Source organism: Panthera tigris, chromosome F3, assembly GCF_018350195.1.
Source record: "Panthera tigris isolate Pti1 chromosome F3, P.tigris_Pti1_mat1.1, whole genome shotgun sequence".
In the NCBI taxonomy this organism is placed as follows: Eukaryota; Metazoa; Chordata; class Mammalia; order Carnivora; family Felidae; genus Panthera; species Panthera tigris.
Genome location: NC_056678.1, coordinates 23,727,142 through 23,748,212, shown reverse-complemented (window position 1 = coordinate 23,748,212; position 21,071 = coordinate 23,727,142). Strand labels below are relative to the sequence as shown.

Here is a 21,071-nt window from a genome sequence, read left to right as displayed (position 1 = left end):
CTCGATCCCACAACCCTGGGATCACGACCCGAGCTGAAATCAAAAGTCGGATGCTAAACCGATTGAGCCACCCAAGCACCTGGGTATTAATTTTTTTCTTTTTTTCATTTTTAAAAAATATTTATTTATTTTTGAGAGAGACAGAGTGTGAGCGGGGCAGGGGCAGAGAGAAAGGGAGACAGAATCCAGAGCAGGCTCCAGGCTGTGAGCAAGCTGTCAGCACAGAGCCTGACGCAGGGCTCAAACTCACAAACTGCAAGATCATGACCTGAGCTGAAGTTGGACGCTTAACCAACTGAGCCACCCAGGCGCCCCTTAAATTTTTAATTGTGGTAAAAAGAAAAAAACCATGTAACACAAAATTTACCATTTTTAAGTTCAGTACCATTAAGTATATTCACTGTTGAGCAACAGATTTCCATAACTTTTTCATCTTGCAAAACTGAAACTATTTCAACCCCAGTGAACACTAAGACATTTACAACCGTACAAATCAGTGTATCTGAAAAGCAAAATATATTCAAAGACCACTATGAAGACAAATTTGGACAGAAACTAGGTCATATTCTGTCTCTTTTAAGCAACGGTTTTCTTCAGAGTAATAAAGTAATATTGCAGTTTTTTTTTTTTAATTAAGAGAATAATTTCCCTGAAGGCCAGAGAGAACATCTTATTCATGTACATCCACAGTATCTAGCTATATAAACCACTCAATAAACACTGTTGATAGTACCAAAGGAAACAACCTAAGTACAAAGTTTCATAATCTAATTCAATTTTTACCTATTTAATAAACTGGTCCTCTAAGAACCAATTATCAGGAATACTCTGTTAGCCTCTGCTTGCACTGTTTCTTAAAAACTTCCTTTAAAATAATGTGCTATTAATTCAGGTTTCAAAATTCCCAGGTGACTGTGCTGATACAACCATCTGCTCACATAAATTATGTCAAGATAAGCCTTTTACTTACCATATAGTTACCATAAGCATGATCAAACATTTCCAGTACTTGATTCCTAATTTTAAAAGAGCAGAAATAGAAAAAAGTTAAGAACATTCTATTTACTGTTTTTCAAAAAGCTACAGCTCCTTCATAAACGTGCACCAATTAAAAAACAAAAGAAAAAAATAGTTAGAAAAAGACATAAACAGAGTCAAGAAATACATCAGTGTGAATAGACAAGCTTTCATGAAACACACAGGGCTAGGCCAAACTTTTACTATTCCTAGCAATTTATGTAAAATTTACCTTATGTTCCCTAAGAAAACTGATAAATGATGGATGCCGTGCACAGAGAAGGAAGTCTGATGCTGAAAAACAATTACCTCTTAAAAAAATTATTTAACACATCTGTCTTAAAAGGAAGAATATTGCTGGAGACCTCCAAAAGAAGAATTGTTACCATTTATTGCTTATATAGAGTATATATACTCTAGCAAGAGAGGGGTGGGTGTGTAAGGATATGAAATAACAGTACTCTAACAGCTTCTACTTTCCCTTTTAAATAAAATCACTAATGCTTACTTTAATACATACTTATTAATACATATTTGTTCACACTTTCAAAAGACCAATTTTATGATTTTACGATGTACTCTCTGCTCCTTTAAAAAACTGTCAAAAGTCAAATAAATAATATTCATCTCTAAAATGAGAAAAACAGGGGCGCATGGGTGGCTCAGTCAGTTAAGCATCCTACTTCAGCTCAGGTCATGGTCTCAAGGTTCGTGAATTTGAGCCCCATATTGGGCTGTGCACTGACAGCTGGATAGCACAGAGCCTGCTTCTGATCCTCTGTCTCCTTCTGCCCCTCCCCTGCTTGTTCTGTCTCTCTCAAAAAATAAACATCAAAAAAATAAATAAAATGAGAAAAATAATCCTCAAAAAGAAATTTGTGTGTTTTGGCTATCTCTGTGTCTTAAAATCCCCAAGATGACTGTTTAAAATGGAGATATCTGATACCCACATCAGATTTACTAAGTCAAAATCTGTACTGTCTGGACCAACTAACTAGTCTTTCAATTAAACACTCTCAAGTTTGGGGTCTTGACAACTATACAAAAAACTACAAATGTTTTACGTTTGTTTGTTTGTTTGTTTGAGAGAGAGAGAGCAGGAAAGCACACAAAGCGCACACACAAACAAGTGAGGGGCAAAAAGAGTGGGAGAGAGAATCTTCAGCAGGCTACAGGCCCAGCCTAGCATAGAGCCTGATTCAGGGCTCGATCTCACGGTCCCTCAGGACTGTGAAATCATGACCCGAGCTGAAATCAAAAGTCAGACGCTTAACCAACTGAGCCACCCAGCTGGCCTTGTTCTACATTTAATGTTATGGTTTGACAAAGCCAAATATCTAAATAATTAGCAAAGGAAAAATAATTCGGTAATCTTTCATTAATGCTATTATTCCCAAAGTTCCAATCACTAATAGCAAGAACTGAAGAAAGTGTTAGAGAAAATGGCTGGGTATAATTTTATTTTACTTCCTGTTATGTTGAAATTCTCATTTTAAAAACTGTAACCATGGATAATGAAACACTGGTAATAATAAAGCTAGCAGACAGAAAAGAACTAATTTCCAGATCCTGGCTATAATGACCAGCAAAATCAAGCACACTCAAACTTATAAACTGAATAAGGCCTGGCAAACTTTTTATGAATAATCATTTTAAAACAATCATTTAAAACAAGATCTTATCACTTTGCTAAAACATTAATTCTGTATGTGTTTATATGTATGACAGAATATGGACCAAGTTATCTCAGAAAACTATGGAGTATCTTAAAGAATTCTTCCATACATTTCTTTATTATATTACAAATGATAAAGATCTCTCAAATTAGCTAATAAACAACCAAAAACAATGTTAAGATTTTCTTTTCAAGCACTGATATCAACAAATGGAATAAGGAAATCCTTCTTCCTTTCACCGAAATGGAATCAATACAAGATTATTGTCAAGAGGTACAAATTCCTTTAACTGGCAATGGCACTGCCCAGACACACGCATTATAGATAACATAAACTGTAACTCGGTAACCCAAACTTCGTAAGCCCTTGATTTTCATGATTATGAATAAATCACGACTGCATATGAGACCGTGTTATTTTCCAACCCTTACATTTATGCAGTACATGATCATCAGATTTCACAACACATACTTCAAAGTGGAGATATTTAATATCCAGTTCAGTGCTCTCTCTCTCCTACTTAAACACGTAAGTCTACAAAGTCATATTTAAATACAGAATGGTAGATAACTATACTCAACAGAAGAAAATGTCTCTAAGATGGTTTTATATCTATTCAACAAGTGAATAAAAATATGTTGGAAATCAGATCCATAGTTCAAACATTGTCTTTTTCTTCGCTTTAAAATAATTTTTGTAAGTCAGCTTTATCTAAAATTACACTGCCTGCCAATGTGCTATAGAAACTGCATTTACACTTTTTATTTTTAATGAAAAGAGAACATTAACAACTGCTGTAATATTTAAATCACAAAAACAAAAAACAATGTATTCCAGGAAGGATAAGACTACATATGACCAAGTAAAAATTCCATAAACTGTAAGCAATTGAGCAACTCTTTACTATTAGTGATAATTCCACTCCGTATCATCAGTTTGGCTTGGTAGGATAGGAAAAAGGGTGGGGCATTTTATGCTTTTTATCATAAATCATTATTTGGGCTTTAAAAAAAAAATCATACAGGTAAACCTAATGAATCAGAGTTCAGGTTCCCGAAAATTCCCAGAGGGGAAAGCAATCAAGCAATTATGTATTTGCGGTTTATAGCTCCAGATTCTTACTCTCAAAATTGGAGCTGAAATTCCAAGCCACTTTGGTTGGATTCTTCCAGTTAAAAATTAATTTTGGTCAACAAATGACTTAACTAATGACTCTTCTTCAAATAAAAATTTTTAACAAAAAAAGAGAAAAGGGAGTGGCGATCAAATAAGATATGTTCCATCCTTAGACTTAAGCTTCTCTTTCCAAATCTTATGAAGTGCAACACAGTGGAGAGAACGTCTCTGAAGTCACACAGATCTGGGTCTGAATACTGGTTCCACCATTTACTAACTCTGATTTTGAACAAGTTGACCTTGAGTCTCAATTTCCTCATCTGCACCACGGGAATCACATTCACCTCATTAAGAAACAGGGAGGATTACAGAGCTGTAAAGAACCTGGCACAGAGCAGGGCATTCATTAAAACAGTTATCGAGGATACATTAAATTCATAAAGAGAGAAAATGTAAGATACTTATTAAGGGTTTACTGGGGCGCCTGGGTGGCTCAGGCGGTTGGGCATCCAACTTCGGCTCAGGTCATGATTTCACAGTTTGTGGGTTCCGGGCCCATATCAGGCTCTGTACTGACAGCATGGAGGCAGGAGCCTGCTTCAGATTCTGTGTCTCCCTCTCTCTCTGCCCCTCCCCCACTCGCACTCTGTCTCTCTCTCTCTCTCTCTCTCTCTCTCTCAAAAATAAACTTTGAAAAAAAAATTTTTTTTAAAAGAGAATTTCCTGATATTTTTGTTTTGGTAGCTGATACTTTTTTTTTCCATCAAGCATCTTTTGTTTTCTTATTTCTTAATCGTTGTCTTACTAAGAAACTAATACTCTTGCAATGATTTAAACAATAAGGAAGTACGTATATAAAATAAAACTGATGGTTCCATCTCACCTCCATCCTAATCCCAGGGGTAATCATCTTTCCATGTTTTTCTGAGCTTTGACAATTTCTATTCTGCATTTAAAAGAACACAGGATGGTACTATACATATTATTCTACAACTTGCATTTTTGTCTTGGGAATATATCCTGGATGGCCTTCTACCTCCTCCATAATATCTGAATATTACTCCATAATACAGATGCTCCAAGAAACAGTTCCAGTCCTTAAAAATGCACATCCGTGTATACCTATCTCTACATCAAGAGTGCTTTTATTTCTGTAGGATAGATTCCCTGAGACCAGATTAATGAATCAAAGAGTAGATACAATTTAAATTTTAGGAGATACTGTCAATAAGTTACAGCAAATTTACACTCCCACCAAGTCTTTTCTCACACCTCAGTTAGTTAGTACCTGTGTTTTGTACTAATCTGATGGCAAAAAAGAGCTGTCTCATTGCTTTAATCTGCCATCTCTCACATTTAAGAGATTGAGTAACTTTTCATGTTTATTGATCATTTGCATTTCCTCTTGTGTGAATTAACTCTTCATACCCTTTGCCCATCTTCTTACTGGTTCTTGGCTTTTTCTTATTAATTTGTGGGACCTAGCATATATTAGGAATAGTGACGCCCAATTAAATGCTGTAAATATAACTGATAATTTTATCACACTCTCAAGACTGATAAGACTACTTTGAACAAAGGGAACAGGTATAATTAACTGAGGCTTCTAAGTAATACCATCAAATACTGTTCTATTAGAAAGTGCAGTGCAACAAAACACTGCAAGGAAATGGTAAATGTGTAAAGTTCAAATTTCAACGTACGCCCCCTTTTCCGTAACAGGTGTAAAGACTATTTCCTTAACTACTGTGAGATCAGCAACATTTTCCCAGCTGGGAGCTCACTTGTGCGAGAATCTAACCACGTCTCCGACGAAAGACAACCACAGGACTCTGGCGCGTAGTGGCACGAGCTGTAGCCCCCTTCACGGGACATTGACATGGCAGCTGCGTTGACACACCACGGATGGCCTCAAGGAGGCTGCACATGTCACCGACGGCCCAGGCGACACCCCGATGGTCCCCCGAGGTCGCACTGCGGGCGACGATCCCCACCTTCCCGGACCCTGTCCTCCCAGCCAGGGTCCTCGCGGGGCAACTGTCCCAATCGCGACAGGAGAGGCCACTGCACGCCCGGGTCGCAATGACAGGCACCTCGCCTGTGGTCCACCTCCTGAGGAAACCCACCCCAGGCTTCCAGGCACCCTTACCCAAGCTTCTGTCTCTCTTCCCTACTCATGGGCGCGGCCCCCGCCGTCCACACAGACGTGGCCGACACCAGGCAGAAGGCGGCCGTCGCCGCTACCAGGCTCCATGGCGCTCGCTGGGGGACCGAGGACCCACAGCCCCGGCCGCCGCCGGCTTCGCTCATGGCCCTGCGGTTCCGCGCACGCGCAGCGGCTACGCCCGGCCGGTGGGACACATTGCCGGACGCTGGTGGCAAGGGGGCTGCGAGCCGTGCCGAGGGCGGGATGCGGAGCAACGCAAGCGGTAGCCGTAGCCGAACTGCTTCCCGAAACCGCCGAGCCGGTCCCCAGCGCCAGCGCTGCCACCGCCCTCCGCCCTTAGCAGCCCGGAGCGCCTCCCCCAACTTTCCGGTGTCGTAGTCTAGGAAACCGCCTCCCCCAACGTTACTTCCGGGTAGGGCCCGGGGCATTGAGGCTCAGGACCAATGGGGACCAGATCGGAGAGAGGCTGGCTCCGGGGACAGGAGAGGGCATTGGCCGGGAGAAGTGAGACGTGGACAAAAGGCGGGACCTCTGGCTTCCGCCCTCCTCCGACCCGCGAACTTGCGACTCGAAGACTACAAGTCCCAGCGTGCGCTGCTTTCCCCGGCGGGCTAGCAATCAGACTCCGCCTGGCTAAATTTCCACCCTGGGTGGGCGCGCTGCACCCTGGGATGTGTGGTCTTCCGAGGGTCACAGGCGGTGACTAGGATCCCGCTTCCAGCGGCGTCTTGCAGCCAGTCCTACCTCCGGGGCTGTAGGCTTACGAGTCCTGGGGAACCTGTCAGCTGTTTATCCCTCTTCCTGCGCTTGACGCCTCCCGGAGGGCTGGCCGAATGAGGCTCACACGTCCCCAGCTCTGTGCTACCCGCTTTCGGCAGTAGTGTTGGGGTAGCCTCTGCCCCGAGAGAAAGTACAAAACAGTAACAGCAAAAGTGAGTTGACCTTTGATGCCACGTGCTGAGTTTTGCTTGCGTTCTCTCATGCACTCTTCTCAACTCTCACAAGTAAGTATCACCATTCCCATTTTGCAAATGAGGAAACCGAGTCTGAAGAGGTTAGGTAACAAGTCCTCGTTACACTGCTGGATTATACACCCAACAAACCTCTGTGACTCAGGAGTCCTTGCATGTAACCACATCCACGGGGATTAAAGAGAGCACGTACTTGATTAATAATAGTTCTCTAAAAACCTCAATGTAAGGAGAGTAGTGAGCTTGAAAGAAAATTTAATGAAGGAAATTGGAACTTGCAATTTATTTTGATCACCGAGTCCCACATTAACTATTGGTAAAATGAGTGGGTTCCTCTTGAAAAACCACATTGTATTTCTTGTGTGATAATTGAGTAGGTAGGTGCAGAGTTTAGGTGCGGATATGATCTCTGTGACCACAGGAAATCGCCTGCTGATCCCCTCAGCAGCGTTCAGCTGTATCTCTGGAAACTTTTGTTGATTTTGATCATTTTGCATCATATGCTTGGCTCTCAGACCGGCCATTCGTGTGACACCAATGACTCTTCACTCCTCTCTTTCTTCAAACGCTGGTGTTCCCTGCATTTTAAGGTTTTCTTTTTGTCTTTTTTTCTCTTTGTACACTATCCTTTGGTGATTTCTTCCACTCATATGTATTCAGCCATCACATGCCTATGATTTCCATATCTGTCCTGATCTCTAGACCCACACTTCCACCTTCCTGATGGAAATTCCCTTCTCTGTGGCTCAAGGTAGCTCAAATGTAATATGTTCACTGTTTCAAATTAATGCCTTAGAATCATCTTCAACTCCTCCTCCTCCTTCATGGTCCACACCCACCCACTTGCCAAATTACATAGATTCTACTGCTATCACTACTGGCTGGCACTCCTACTTCTTCTTAGTTCAAACCTCATTACCTCCTTCCTGAACCATTGCAATGGTCTCCTAATTACTTCCCTGCCACCCTACTTTTTACAACACTGCTACCGGAGTTGGCATTTAAGGATATCTACAGACCCTCTGTAGATGACAGACATGTCACCTCCCTTATACCCCTGCCCTGCCCTCAGATTCTATGTGATAACTAAAGAATTCTCATGTTATCCTCTGCTATCCCACCATTTTTGTAGGACACTCTTCCCATTGAGCTGGCTCAGATTTCATATCTACAAAACCCTTTCATAGCCTTACAACCAGTGGAAGTCATTCTCTCTGGGCGCCTGGGTGGCTCAGGTGCTTGAGTGTCTGACTTAAGCTCAGGTCATGATCTCATAGGTTGGTGACATTGAGCCCCACATCAGACTCGCTGCTGAGGAGCAGCAGTGCGGAGCCTGCTTCAGATCCTCTGTCCCCCTCTCTCTCTGCCCTTCTCCCATTCATGCTCTTTCTCTCTCTCTCAAAATAAATAAATAAACTTAAAAAAAGAGAGAGAGAGAGAGAGGTCATTCTCTCCCCTATTCTTTCATTGTATTTTATGTCTTTATGATTGTGTTTTTCACAGTCAGCCATGCCTACTAGATTATGACTGCTTGAAGGATATGGACTTCACCTTAATTATGTTCCAAAATTCAGCACTGTGCTTCTGCTGTTATAGATACTTAATAAGTGTTGAATATACTTGTTTCCATCTTCCTTCAGTTTCTTTATAAAATGGGACTAATATAGTCTTTTTATCTACTTTTATGAAGGTTGTGAGAACACATGAGGTCATTTCTGTACAATATTAATTTTATTCCTTTTATGGACTTGCAACCCTATATGGGTTCCATCCTGGATCCTCTTTGGCAGCTTTAAGGATGAAGTTAGCTAAATAAATAATACCTGTGAATTGTTCTTGGCTCTGGCATAGAGAACATGACAAGCTAAAGGTCAATACCAACCATCCAGTATTTGAAAACTAGGAATGAAGAAAATAGAAAAATAGTCAATGACCTTCAGTTGTATGAAATGTAGTCAAGTCAATTATTTGTAGTAGATTATTGGCAGTAATTCAGTTTTCTTTATCTTCCTAATGTTCCAAGCCTTTATAAGAAGTCAAAAATTGACTAGTAACTATCATTAACAAAAATGTTCTCAGGAAGGAGTTCTGGCTTTTAATGTTTAGAATTTTCTGTTTTCCCCTCTTGACTCATTTATTTGTTTTCAAGCTAACACTACATTTTAAAAATGTCTAATGAGAACCCAGAACATATTTTTTGTTGACTTGCTAAATAATAATCATTTTTTCCTCCCTTACTGAAATTCAATTTCTAGCCATTTGCTGATTCCATTTTTCACTAATCTCTGCAAAACTGTGAGTAGAAAAGCTTATATGGCCTACACAGTATTGCAATTTATCATATGTAAGGTGGAGCCCATGGAAGTGAAAGAAAAATATGTTCACAAAGTGCATTTCAAAAGAGAATCCATTTTAACCTCATGATGGAAATAATCAAGATTCTTAGCTAATTGGCAGTTATGGACACTAGGAAAAATTTACATTCATTATTTTAAAACCTATACACATTATTTTATGATAAACACTTATGATAAAAAGGATATAGGATTTAAACAAGAGAAACCTTGGTGTGTTATACAGAGGGAAAAACACTGGTGTAAGACATTAAGGAGACTAAGGATAAGGACTTTGAAACAATATGGAAGAGACTTTAGATATGTAAAGCCCATTAAAAATTGTAAGAAATCACACACCAAAATAAAAAGCTTTTGCACAGCAAAGGAAACCATCAACAAAAGACAACCTACAGAATGGGAGAAGATATTTTTAACTGATGTATCCAATAAGGGGTTAATAACCAAAATATATAAAAAGATTATATAGTTCAACACCACATAATCCAATTAAAAGTGGGCAGAGGAGATGAATAGACATTTTTCTGAAAAAGTCGTACAGTTGGCCAACAAGTACATGAAGAGGTGTTCAACATCACTAATCATCAGGAAAATGCAAATCAAAACCATAATTAGATACCACCTTACACCTGTTAGAATAGCTAGACTCTAAAGGATAAATAACAAGTATTGGCAAGAATGGGGAAAGAAAAGAGCTGTTGGTGGGAATACCAGCCGGTGCAGTCATGGTGGAAAACAGTATGGAGGTTCCTCAAAAAAATAAAAATAGAACCATCATATCATCCAGTAATTCAATTACTGGGTAGTTGCCCAAAGGAAATGAAAACACTAATTCAACAAGATACATGCACACCTATGTTTATTGCAGCATTATTTACAAGAGCCAAAATATGGAAGCCCAAATGTCTATCCATAGAGGAATGGATAAAGAAGATGTTGCAACAACATGGATTGATCTAGAGGGTATAATGCTAAGTGAAAGAAGTAAATTTGTCTCAGAGACAAATACATGATTTCATTCATGTGGATTTTAAGAAACAGAACAAACGAACAGAGAAAAAAGGAGACAAACAAAAAACTAGACTCTTAAATATAGAGAACAACCTGGTGGTTGCCACAGGCAGTTTGGGAGGATGGATAAACTAGGTGAAAGGGATTACAGTACACTTATCTTGATGAGCGCCGAGTAATGTGTGGAATTGTCGAATCATTATAATGTATACCTGAAACTAATATAACACTGTGTTAATTGTGCTTGAATTAAAAAAATAAAGCTGCCAAAGCAAATGGTTAGAAATAAGAGCCATTTATAAAATGCCCTTTTATCAGTTAAGAGTTTGTTTGCACAACCTTGTAGCTTATGTAAATATGTATGCTCACCTGTGTTCTCTTTACTTTCTTCCCGGATGGATCAGGACTTAGGGAGGGGCAGGAGAATCCTGGTTAGAATCCTATGGATTCACAAACACAAGGGAGGGGCTCCACTTCAATATCACTGCTCGGAAATAGTCCCAGGAGGCTGTAAGCAGCTGTGTGAGACTGACCATACAGCGGCAGTTGCCCCTAAATGACTTGAATTCTTTAGTACTACAGATCTAGTTACTCTGAAAACTCTAGTGTGGAATTTGGGAGTAGTGATTTTGTCATTCTTCAAGTTGCTTTTCCTCTTATTTGATAGCGTGTGGAATTTACAGAACACTTCTGGAGGACCCAATATTACAAACTTTAAATAAAGATGGGACTTATTCTACATTCACAACTAGGGACTTTAAGGCCCTAGAAAGACTACTTAATGAAAAAGATAGTGAATGTTGTGGGCTGACTTCGGGCTTGGCTGTCTGACTTACCCAGATTCCAAGAAAGAGAATGGGAAATGCGAATGATTCATTGCTGCTAAAGATGTCCCCAGGGCTTTTATCACCTCTCAATCATGATTCAAGATCTTAAAAATCACTTCAGCTTCAGATAATTATCTTATTTCTCTCAATGACACCTGCACCAGGTCTCTTAGGCAAGAGATTTTGCTCCTACATAATGTTTTTTTTTAATGTCTATTTATTTTGAGGGGGGAGTAGAGAGAGAGGGAGAGAATCTGCACTGTCAGTGCAGACCCCAGGTGGGCTCGATCCCACGAATCCTGAGATCATGGCCCGAGCCAAAATCAAGAGTCAGACACTTAACCAACTGAGCCACCCAGGTGCCCCATTCCTATAGCATGTTTAATGTTAAGCTCACGCTTGTGGTTGGGTGTTTCATTTTGTAGCCATTTTCCATTTACTTCCACATATCAATCAGCAACAAAGCCAAGTTACGTGGCTCTTCACAAGCAAGTGCATCTTGTCGGTGGCCTCTCTCTTAAATCCCCTTGTATCACCAACACGGTTCCCACTTTATATTTTAGTCTGGCCACAGAGGTTTAAGTCTGCACCGTTCCACAACATTTGAATGGTGCTGACTTGACATGGTGGCCAAGAAAAATGGCTGAGTCAGCTCTGCTACTTATTGGCCACGTTATCTTAAGCAAGTTACTGAATGCCTTTGTGCCTTGGTTTCCTTCTTTATGAGAATAAGAATAGTACCTGCCTTCCAGCATTCTTAAAAGGAGTGAATGGTTTACTTGTTGTAACACTTTCCTCCTAGGGGTGTTGTGCAAGAGGTGAGATGCTGTGTGTAAAATACTTAGCACAGTTTGAAAGAGCTCAGTAAACAATAGCTGGTCATTATGGAGTGGAAAGGAAAAATTGCCATTGGTGAGAGCAGGAGTCAGGGGGTAGGTGCAGTGGCTCCCTAGCCCGTAGGATCATGATTCTACTCAGCCCTGAATCCTGTCCACTTCCTTTGCTTGCTGACCACATACTGTTACTGCAGCCTCCCCGTCCAAAAATGTGAGCCCTCCTAGACATGCACCTCGAGAGACCTTCGAATTCATGTGTGTTTTCTGCCATGGAGACCTTGTACAAGCTATAGAGCCTTATCCATGTTTTAGAGTAAACATACATACGAACACAATGTACTTTTCTTCCCCTCTTAAAATTAAAAGTGGCCTCATCTGTAAGCCATTTGAAGTTACAGAGGTGGAATAGACTTTAGAAATCTTTTCAGTTTTTTGGGTGACTTCGTTCTGTTTTTTACTTTGTTTTTACAAAAATGCATTTTCCCTCCAACCTCCGTAGGATTTAAAAGATACTCAGTTGGATTTATGCTAATTTAACTATATATGAAATTGAGGATCAAAGTGAAAGATGCCCATTTGAATGGGTCAAAAACATTAGGTAGAGCAATCTTAGTATTCTGACACTCAAGAATTAAAAGTTAGCTATTTCTGTAGTGATGCTGATATTACACATTATCCAAATCTGACATTGTCACCTTCTAGAAACTCCATTTGCATATATAGATATACATGTAGAAAATTTATACACACTGTGAGAAGTGAGATGAATCATTTTCAGAAATGCCAAATGAAAGCTGTGCTGTCTATTTAACAATAGGTTTATTGGGAATATGTGCAAGCCCCAACACACACACACAGTGGAGTCCTAAACCCTAAGACACTTCACTTCCTGGTTCTTCATCCCCCCCCCCTTCATTTCGCAGGCTTATTTTGGGGGGAGGGGGCTTTGCAATGAGCATGCGCCAAAGAACTGAAGTCTCTGTGTCACGGAGGAATGTATATTTGTTCCAGTCAGATTACTTTTTGCCTTACGTGGGCATAGGCGACCTCCAGGCCAGGCTGTAAACTCTGTAGCACTCAGTCAATGAGGAATCAGGGGAGGGACTCACATGCTAGGAGATAAATTGCCTGCTGTAACTGCCCCCAGTGTGCCTGTCCATCAGACACCCACTCTTACGAGAATGTTGATTAAAGGGGTTCACTGTGCTCTGAGTCTCTGTGTCCCTCCTTTGATGGGGTCAGTGGGCTTATTTCTCACACATACTTAATACTGCCTTTTCAGGCTTTCTTCCTCCCATCCCGTAATCCTCAGAGTGATCCAAATTTGTCAAACCTCATCATTTGTTAACTTCAGAAGTGTGCCTTTCCATTGAGATAAATGTTGACAGTTCTTAAATATTTAAAGTGTATTTATTTTTGAAAGAGAGAGTACATGTGCATGCGCCTGAGAGGGAGAGAGAGGCAATGGAGTGGGTGAGAGAGAGAATCCCAAGGACTAATAGCATAGAGCCTGATGAGGGGCTCGAACTCACAAACTGGAAGATTGTGATCTGAGCAGAAATCAAGAGTTGGATGCTTAACCCACTGAGCCACCCAGGCCCCAATAGTTCTTAAATATTTAAAATTAACTATTTCCTGGCTTTCTTCTCCAGCATAAAGTTGTATGAAAATAATGCTTTATTTGGTTCTTCTCCAAATGTATTGAAAGATTTTGTACTTTTTTTTGTTGTGCTTTTGTTTCTTGGTTTTTAGTTTCTCTTCTTTTCACAAGCGGAGCTTTTAGTAGTTTAAGTGATAAGCCAAGGGGAGGGAAATTTTGCCATGGGAGAAAAGTAGAAAAAACAGTTCTTAGTTTCTTTGCAGATCAATTTCCTTGTGGTATTTGAAAATCAGTCTACAATCTCCAATACACATTATTGTACTTAAAACTTGGAGAGATGTGGTTTTAGGTATCCCTACCCTCTAGACCACATTTTCATGGCACCAGGCAATGAGTCAAACACATCTGCATTGTGCAAGGAAATGTACTATTGTTAGTCTACTGCTAATGATTAATAGACATTATAATTATTATTATTTATAGAACTAGTTCTTAAGTAAATACTAACTTCAGAACCTTCCCAGCCCTTCTTTGCCAGCTTGTGCTTAATTTTAGTACCCTACAGTATTGCCTAATGTTTTTTTTCTGGTTTTCCTCAATGTCACCTCACATCACTTTGGTTTCCTTCCTCCTCTTCCTCTTCATCTGGCACGGGCATCTATGTGCACACACACACATACACACATTTGCTTTGTACCCACTCCTGAGCATTGAACTTCAAATCACATGATTTGAGTCTTAGACCTGGATCTGCCATTTACCATTCTATGCAAGTCAGTTCCTCTAACACTTGTTTTTTGTTTTTGTTTTTGTTTTTGTTTTCATTCCAGTTGGCCAACAGAAGTGGGTAGAAGATCCAAATGTAGAGTCACATTAGTGGTTAAAAACATGATTAAATATTTTAATCATGCACAATTACCGGTTTATTTATTTATTTATTTATTTATTGGTAGATAGTGATTGCAGCCAACTTATAGGAATTGGGATAAAAATGAACTATTCTCCAACAACCTCATAACCAGTTTTTATTATTAAACCAATCTCAGTCCAATTTCTGTCATACGTACAGACATTTATTAAACAAACATTAGTTAGCAAGCATCAACAGGTAACACATACCACCTGTTCTGTGAGTTTGATGACATGCCGGTCTCTTTCCGTTTAGGAACTGTAATCATAACCTTGCATGAAAGGTTCACTGCAGGAGGATGAACAATATTCCAGAACCAGGGTTCTGTCACCCTTCCAGGAAGCACCAGACAACTGGAAGTCCTCCGTCCCACACACTGTCCCTACTGGTCCAGCTTCTTACCAACGTGTTCATAAAAGCATGGGAGTACCTCTGAAATATGTTAGCCAGTCCACACATCTTGAAAATCATAAATTCTATCAGTGAGAGCCTATTTCTTTTTCTTCGTTATTTTTTTTAATGTTTTTCTATTTTTGAGAGAGAGAGATAGAGCATGAGCACGGGAGGGGCAGAGAGAGAGAGGGAGACACAGAATCTGAAGCAGGCTCCAGGCTCTGAGCTGTCAGCACAGAGCCTGACGCAGGGCTCGAACCCCCAAACCACATTATCCTGAGCTGAAGTTGCTTAACCAACTGAGCCACTATGGGAGTCTATTTCTAATGTTCTTTATTATGGCTAACAAACCACTAATTCCAACAATGAAAAATTCATTTTTGACACTTGTTATAGTAAATAAAATGATCTTTAGTCTGCATTCAGATAAGTTGGAAAGATGTGCTTATAGTACCTACATCCTGTTGAGACCCCTTAGCTGCCATCCTGGAGTGGGAATTTCTTTTTCTTTTTCTTTTTTTAGTTTATTTCTTTGGTGGGGGGAGGGGGAAGAGAGAGAGAATTCCAAGCCGGCTCCACGCACAGAGTGCAAAGCCTGACATGGGGCTCTGTTTCCTGAACCATGAGATCATGACCTGAGCCAAAATCAAGAGTCAGACACTCAACCGACTAAGTCGGGTGCCCCTGGAGTGGGAATTTCTGATTGGGACAACTGATTGCACCCCTAGTATAACTTAACCTGATCCATTTATAATATCATACTGTCTATTGTGAAGAATTTTAAGGTATACATGGCAAACATTATCTTGATAATACTTACAAAGGATACATAATATGTCAGGCACTTCCCCCTCTCCCTCAACATTTGAGAATTGTTATCTTTCTTTTGCAGATGCAGAAAATGAAGTTCAAAGAGGTTTATCACTTTGCACATGTCAAAGTAGGAAATTGGCACAGTCAAGATTTGGATAGAAGGCCAGATCATTTCTACCATAAATTCTGGTTTTGCTTGTGACAGTCTTGATTTACACTGTCCTATTATCCTGAGTAGTGCCCCCTTTCATTTTCAAAAATGTCTCAATATAAATGATAAATTATATGGGGCACCTGGGTGGTTCAGTTGGCCTTAACCATCTGACTTTGGCTCAGGTCACAGTCTCACAGTCTGTGAGTTCAAGCCCCACATCAGGCTCTCTGCTCTCAGCACAGAACCTGCTTCTGATCCTCCGTCCCCCCGTCTCTCTGCCTCTCACCTGCTCACATGTGCTCTCCCTCTCTCAAAAATAAATAAACATTAAAAAAAATAAAACCCAAACTACATTACATCACCTCAAAAATCCAAGGACCTCATCCCCAACCTATGTCAGATTCTAACAGATAAATGAACACACCACAGCAAGTTCTAGCCTGGCTTCTTCTTGTACCACCACGCTATTTTGAATAAAAGGAAGAAAAAAACAGTATAGGTGGTACAATTCAAGAAAAGAAAGTCCTGCTAACAGGAAATACAAGTCTCCTCCTTTGCTAAGAAAAATGTAATAATGAGTCACCAAGAAATTGGACAGACTAATCAGTTATAGAATACAATGAAAATTATAGGAAGAAGAATAAGACCGATATTGAAATTAAGCTATATTTTCAACCATGTTTGCCCACGAACATTCATATTGACTAAGTTTGGTGTCTGTTTTGTCTTGTTTCCAGTCATACTTACTCTGAAACACTAAGGGGAAAACAATTTTTGCACCCACATTTTACCACTTTGGTAAAATACAATATAAAAATCACACCCTTGGTGTAAATTTACATTTACCACTCAGTTATGGAAACTAAAAAGCACTTCTCTAGGATGCACTGAAAATTTTTTCAAAGAGCATTCCTTTTTTAGGCAAAACAAAATTTCTGTCACTGCCATGACCTTTTCCTGAAATGATAAAGACAGCTGCCTGTGGACGTGTATGGGTTGAGAAATGCTGGCCTTTTCTTGTGTGAGGGTTCACCATGGCAGAGACACGTCATGTGACCCAGGAAGGAGCAGGCCCCCAGGACTAAGAAGTGCTCTTGTGTGAAGCAAAGGCAGCTCTGTCACTCATCATCCCATGACTGGGTGGACTATCAGAGCCTCTTATTCTGATGTTTTGTGTGGCCCCCTCTCTGAAATGTTCTATTCTTTGGAGCTTCTGCACCAAGTTAAGTTGCAGCCACCCTCTCTTCCCACCTCTGACATTGCCTGAGGCTTCCCCAATAGGGGGCTGTCAGCAGTAATGGGCACCAATGGCACAGTGAGAACATTTGAGGAGGCCCACAAGTCGACCTAGACAATCTGGAATTTTCTGATTAACTCTTTGCATTGTGCCTTAGATTTGGTTAGATCCAGTCTCTTTCTTTAAATTCTAGAAAGTATTTTTTACTGGGGACAGAGTGAGAGGATGGTAAAATCTGTTGCCTTGTTCTTGGGAAGGCAAATAAGTCTTTTGAGTAGGGAATGCTAAAAAGGATAAAACACTATTTGTGTGAAACTTAAACCTTTTCGTTTACAATAAAATGTGTTCCAACTCTTACCTACATCTTGAAAATACCTGATAAGCATTTGTGGTGTCATGGAAAATGTGGGGATCATAGGAATGTTTTGAGCTGGAAAGATAGGAGAGATGTTATCTATATCATGTTGTCTAAGAAGAAAATTCCATTCTTTCCTAATCTAATCACAGCTCCCCTTATTCTTGTTAAAATTGTAAGAAAATGAAGGCTAGTGTCTAATGAATTCTAACACCATTCTAGGTGCCTTATGTGTGTACATTATTTTTCATCCTTTTAAAAAATTCCGGGAAGTAAGTCCTATTAAGATTCTCATTTTCCAGATGAAGGAAGTGAAGCACCAAGGGGTCCTCAGCCTCCCAGCCATTGAATGGCAAAGCCGGGATTTGAACCCACACAGTCTGGCTCTGGAGGCTGCATTCAACCAGCCAATACCTTCCCTCATAAATTACTATCTAAGATGGGTTAACATGTTCCCAACTATCTTATAGTACTAAAACAAACATCTGTAACTTAAATATTATGCTGCTGTCATATTGGAAAATATCACAAACTTCTTAACATCACTTGTAACAAGATTTACTCAACTTTATAGGATTTATTTGATGTTACCTTTAAATGAGTTTTTTTTTTTTTTTTTTAACTGGAAAGCATTCATTGACTCAGTATTTAATGTTCTCCTTCCAGATATAAAGCACAGAGTCTGTGGGGGGAGAAAATCTTTCTGATAAGAGGTAAGATATGCACACAAATCATCATAAAATAAAGGGGAAAATAAATGCCATCAGAGAAAAGCAAATAAAGAGCTATGGGAATTCAGGAAGGGAAAGATGCCAGATTTAATGACCTTAAACTCCAAAGAGCAGCCCATCTTCTTGAGTTTCCATTATCACAGCTACTGTGTATGAACTATGATGACATCTTTGAAGGCATAATAAGGAACAGTATTATTAATTAGATAAGAATTAGAGAGCTGTTATTAATGAGAATTAGAGAAGTTATTAGTGATTTAGCATTTCTTGGTCATGAGGTAAGATTAATTGAACTTCAGTAAAAATTTATCCCACTTAATATACTCTGACTACTCTTTTCTGACAAATCATGTTCCTCATTTCCCTGAAAATATTGTTAAAATAGAATCCTGAATGAAATCAGTGCCTAACACAGTGCCTTGTACTAAAAGGTACTTAATAAATACACATTCACTTGTTTGATGACTACTTATTTAAACCTGCCTCTAGCCCTGTGTGCACATTTGAGCATAAACTTTAGTACACATCATTCTCAATAGTTATTCTCTTTTTTCTCCAGCATACTTGATCTATCTTTCCATTTATTCATTAGTCATTCAACAAATGTTTTTTTTTCAGAAGTAGTAATCTGGATTGATGCTTTTATTTCTTTACAACTTGGACAATTTATTGGAATGTGGTGCCACTCACCAAGATGGAAACCAGAGGATGAAGGACAGCTGAAGAGAAGGGGGATAGATGATAAGTTCATTTGGGACATGATAAGTTTGAATGGAAGGTGCCTGTTTGACATCCAAGTGAGGAATACAGTAAGCAGCCAGATGTGTGGGTCTGGAGGGAGAGAGAGAGACAGAGACAGAGAGAAAGAGAGAGATCCCGGTTAAGTATAAAAGGGAGTTATTAAGCACCATGGGAGGAAGTTAAAGCCATGGAAAAATTGTTCTTAATCTCAGGGGTAAGAACCCTTTGAGAATCTACCAGTTGTCTCAGTACGTCCATGTAATCCTAAAATTATATGTGACAAGTCCTCCCCCTAGAACGTATTGCAGCACAATATCCGAGAGGTTCATGACTCCAGAAAGGCTAAGAATGATAGGTGACAAGAGAAGTTTCAGGAAGGAACGTTGGGGATCTCCAAAATAAGAAGTGGAAGAAGAGTAGCAAAGAAAAGAAAGCCAGAAAGCAAACCACAGGTGAGTCACTGAAGTCAAAGGATGAGAAAGTTGGAAGGAAGGAGTAGTCAATAGTGCCCCATGCTGCAGAAAGCACTGAAAGGTCCTTATCTCACTAGCAAATTCCCTAAGGTGGGTTCTGTTGCAGTGGATATTCAGCAAATGTTTACAGAAAAATTATATCCATTAAATAACTTGAGAGGAGTGAGGAAAAATTAATAAAGTGATATGCCAGTGGCAGATGTAATTAGGTTTGCCTTTACATTAACAAGTGAAACACACAGGCAGTTAGACAGTAGCACTAGTTAGGTCATCTTATAAAGTCTCCCTAGCAGGCTTCTCTATGGTAGAAAATGGTTCACCAGCATCACTTAAACCTTCCCATTGGCCTGAAAGGGAAGGAGAGGGAAGAGAGGAAGCAGTTTCCTTTATAAAGGATGTGACCAGGAAGGTGCACACCTCACTGATGCTCACATCTCATCGGAAAGGAATTAATCAATTGGTCACACCTAGCTGCAAGGAAGGCTGAGATTTTTTGCTTGTAACTGGGCAGCCATGTGTCCAGATTAAATCCAAGAGATTGTACAACTAGAAAGGAGAAGAGGCTAACAAATATTGGGAAGTCTAGCTTTGGTGTTTTTACAGTCATGATCACACTTCTACTGAAGATGCAACTATGAGTTTTGAAATATTTATGGACTCCTAAAATGGGTTAACTGGAAAATCTGTTCCATTTTACTTTTAATTTTTCTTATTACATATAACTCATCAAACTCCTTTTTTAAAAATTTTATTTATTTATTTACATATTTGTTTATTTTCAAAAGTTTTATCTATTTCTTTTGAGGGAGAGAGAGAGAGTATCCCAAGCAAGCTCCATGCTCAGCACGGAGCCTGACATGGGGATCGACTCCACCCTGGGATCATGACCCAATGTGAATCAAGAGTCACAGGCTTAACCGACTGAGCCATCCAGGTGCTACTTAATTTTTTTAATTTAAATTCAAGTTAGTTAACATATAGTGTAGTATTGGTTTCAGGAGTAGAATTTAGTGATTCATCATTTACATATAACACCCAGCCCTCATCCCAACAAGTGGCCTCCTTAATGCCCATCACCCATGTAGCCCACCCCCCTACCCACCTCCCCTCAACAACCCTGTTTGTTCTCCATATTTAAGAGTCTTAAATTTTTATCTTATTTTTTGTCTGTTTTTATCTTATCTTTCTTTCCCTTCTCCTATGGTCATCTGCTTTGTTTCTTAAATTCCATATATGAGAGAAATCATACGGTATTTGTCTTTTTCTTAGCATAATGCACTCTAGTTCCATGTACATTGTTGCAAATGGCAAGATTTCATTATTTGTGATCGCTAAGTAATATTCCATCACACACACACACATATATATATATATATATATATATATATATATATACCACATTTATACCACATCTTCTTTATCCATTTGTCAGTTGATAGACATTTGGGCTCTTTCTGTAATTTGGCTATTGTTGATAGCGCTGCTATAAACATTGGGGTGCATGTGCCCCTTTGAATCAGTATTTTTGTATCCTTTGGATAAATACCTAGTAGCGTAATTGCTGGGTCATAGGAGAGCTCTATTTTTAATTTTTGAGGAACTTCCATACTGTTTTCCAATGTGACTGCTCAGTTTGCATTCCTACCAACAGAGCGAAAGTGTTCCCCACCTATAAAATTCCTAAAAGCT

The 21,071-nt window shown here is 39.6% G+C and overlaps 1 protein-coding gene and 1 long non-coding RNA gene across 6 annotated transcripts in view; one reads left to right on the top strand and one right to left on the bottom strand.

Annotated features, from left to right (window-relative positions):
• Positions 1-6,275, bottom strand: part of EDEM3 (ER degradation enhancing alpha-mannosidase like protein 3) — a 68,147-nt gene extending 61,872 nt beyond the window's left edge. For 3 of the 4 annotated variants that reach the window (XM_042977044.1, XM_042977045.1, XM_042977046.1), the window contains exons 1-2: positions 5,959-6,275; positions 971-1,016 (exon numbers count right to left, since the gene is read on the bottom strand). In XM_042977044.1, the coding sequence (XP_042832978.1) occupies positions 971-1,016; positions 5,959-6,119 (207 nt within the window). In that variant the 5' untranslated portion in view covers positions 6,120-6,275. The remainder of the gene's footprint in view (positions 1-970; positions 1,017-5,958) is intronic. The other variant, XM_042977048.1, reaches the window with a different exon arrangement.
• A 131-nt stretch (positions 6,276-6,406) lies between these two features.
• LOC102969720 overlaps positions 6,407-21,071 on the top strand; it is a 41,650-nt gene continuing 26,985 nt past the window's right edge. Inside the window, exons 1-2 of one of the 2 annotated variants that reach the window (XR_006214241.1) lie at positions 6,407-6,980; positions 18,104-18,150. This is a non-coding gene — a long non-coding RNA (uncharacterized LOC102969720). The remainder of the gene's footprint in view (positions 6,981-18,103; positions 18,151-21,071) is intronic. The other variant, XR_001511747.2, reaches the window with a different exon arrangement.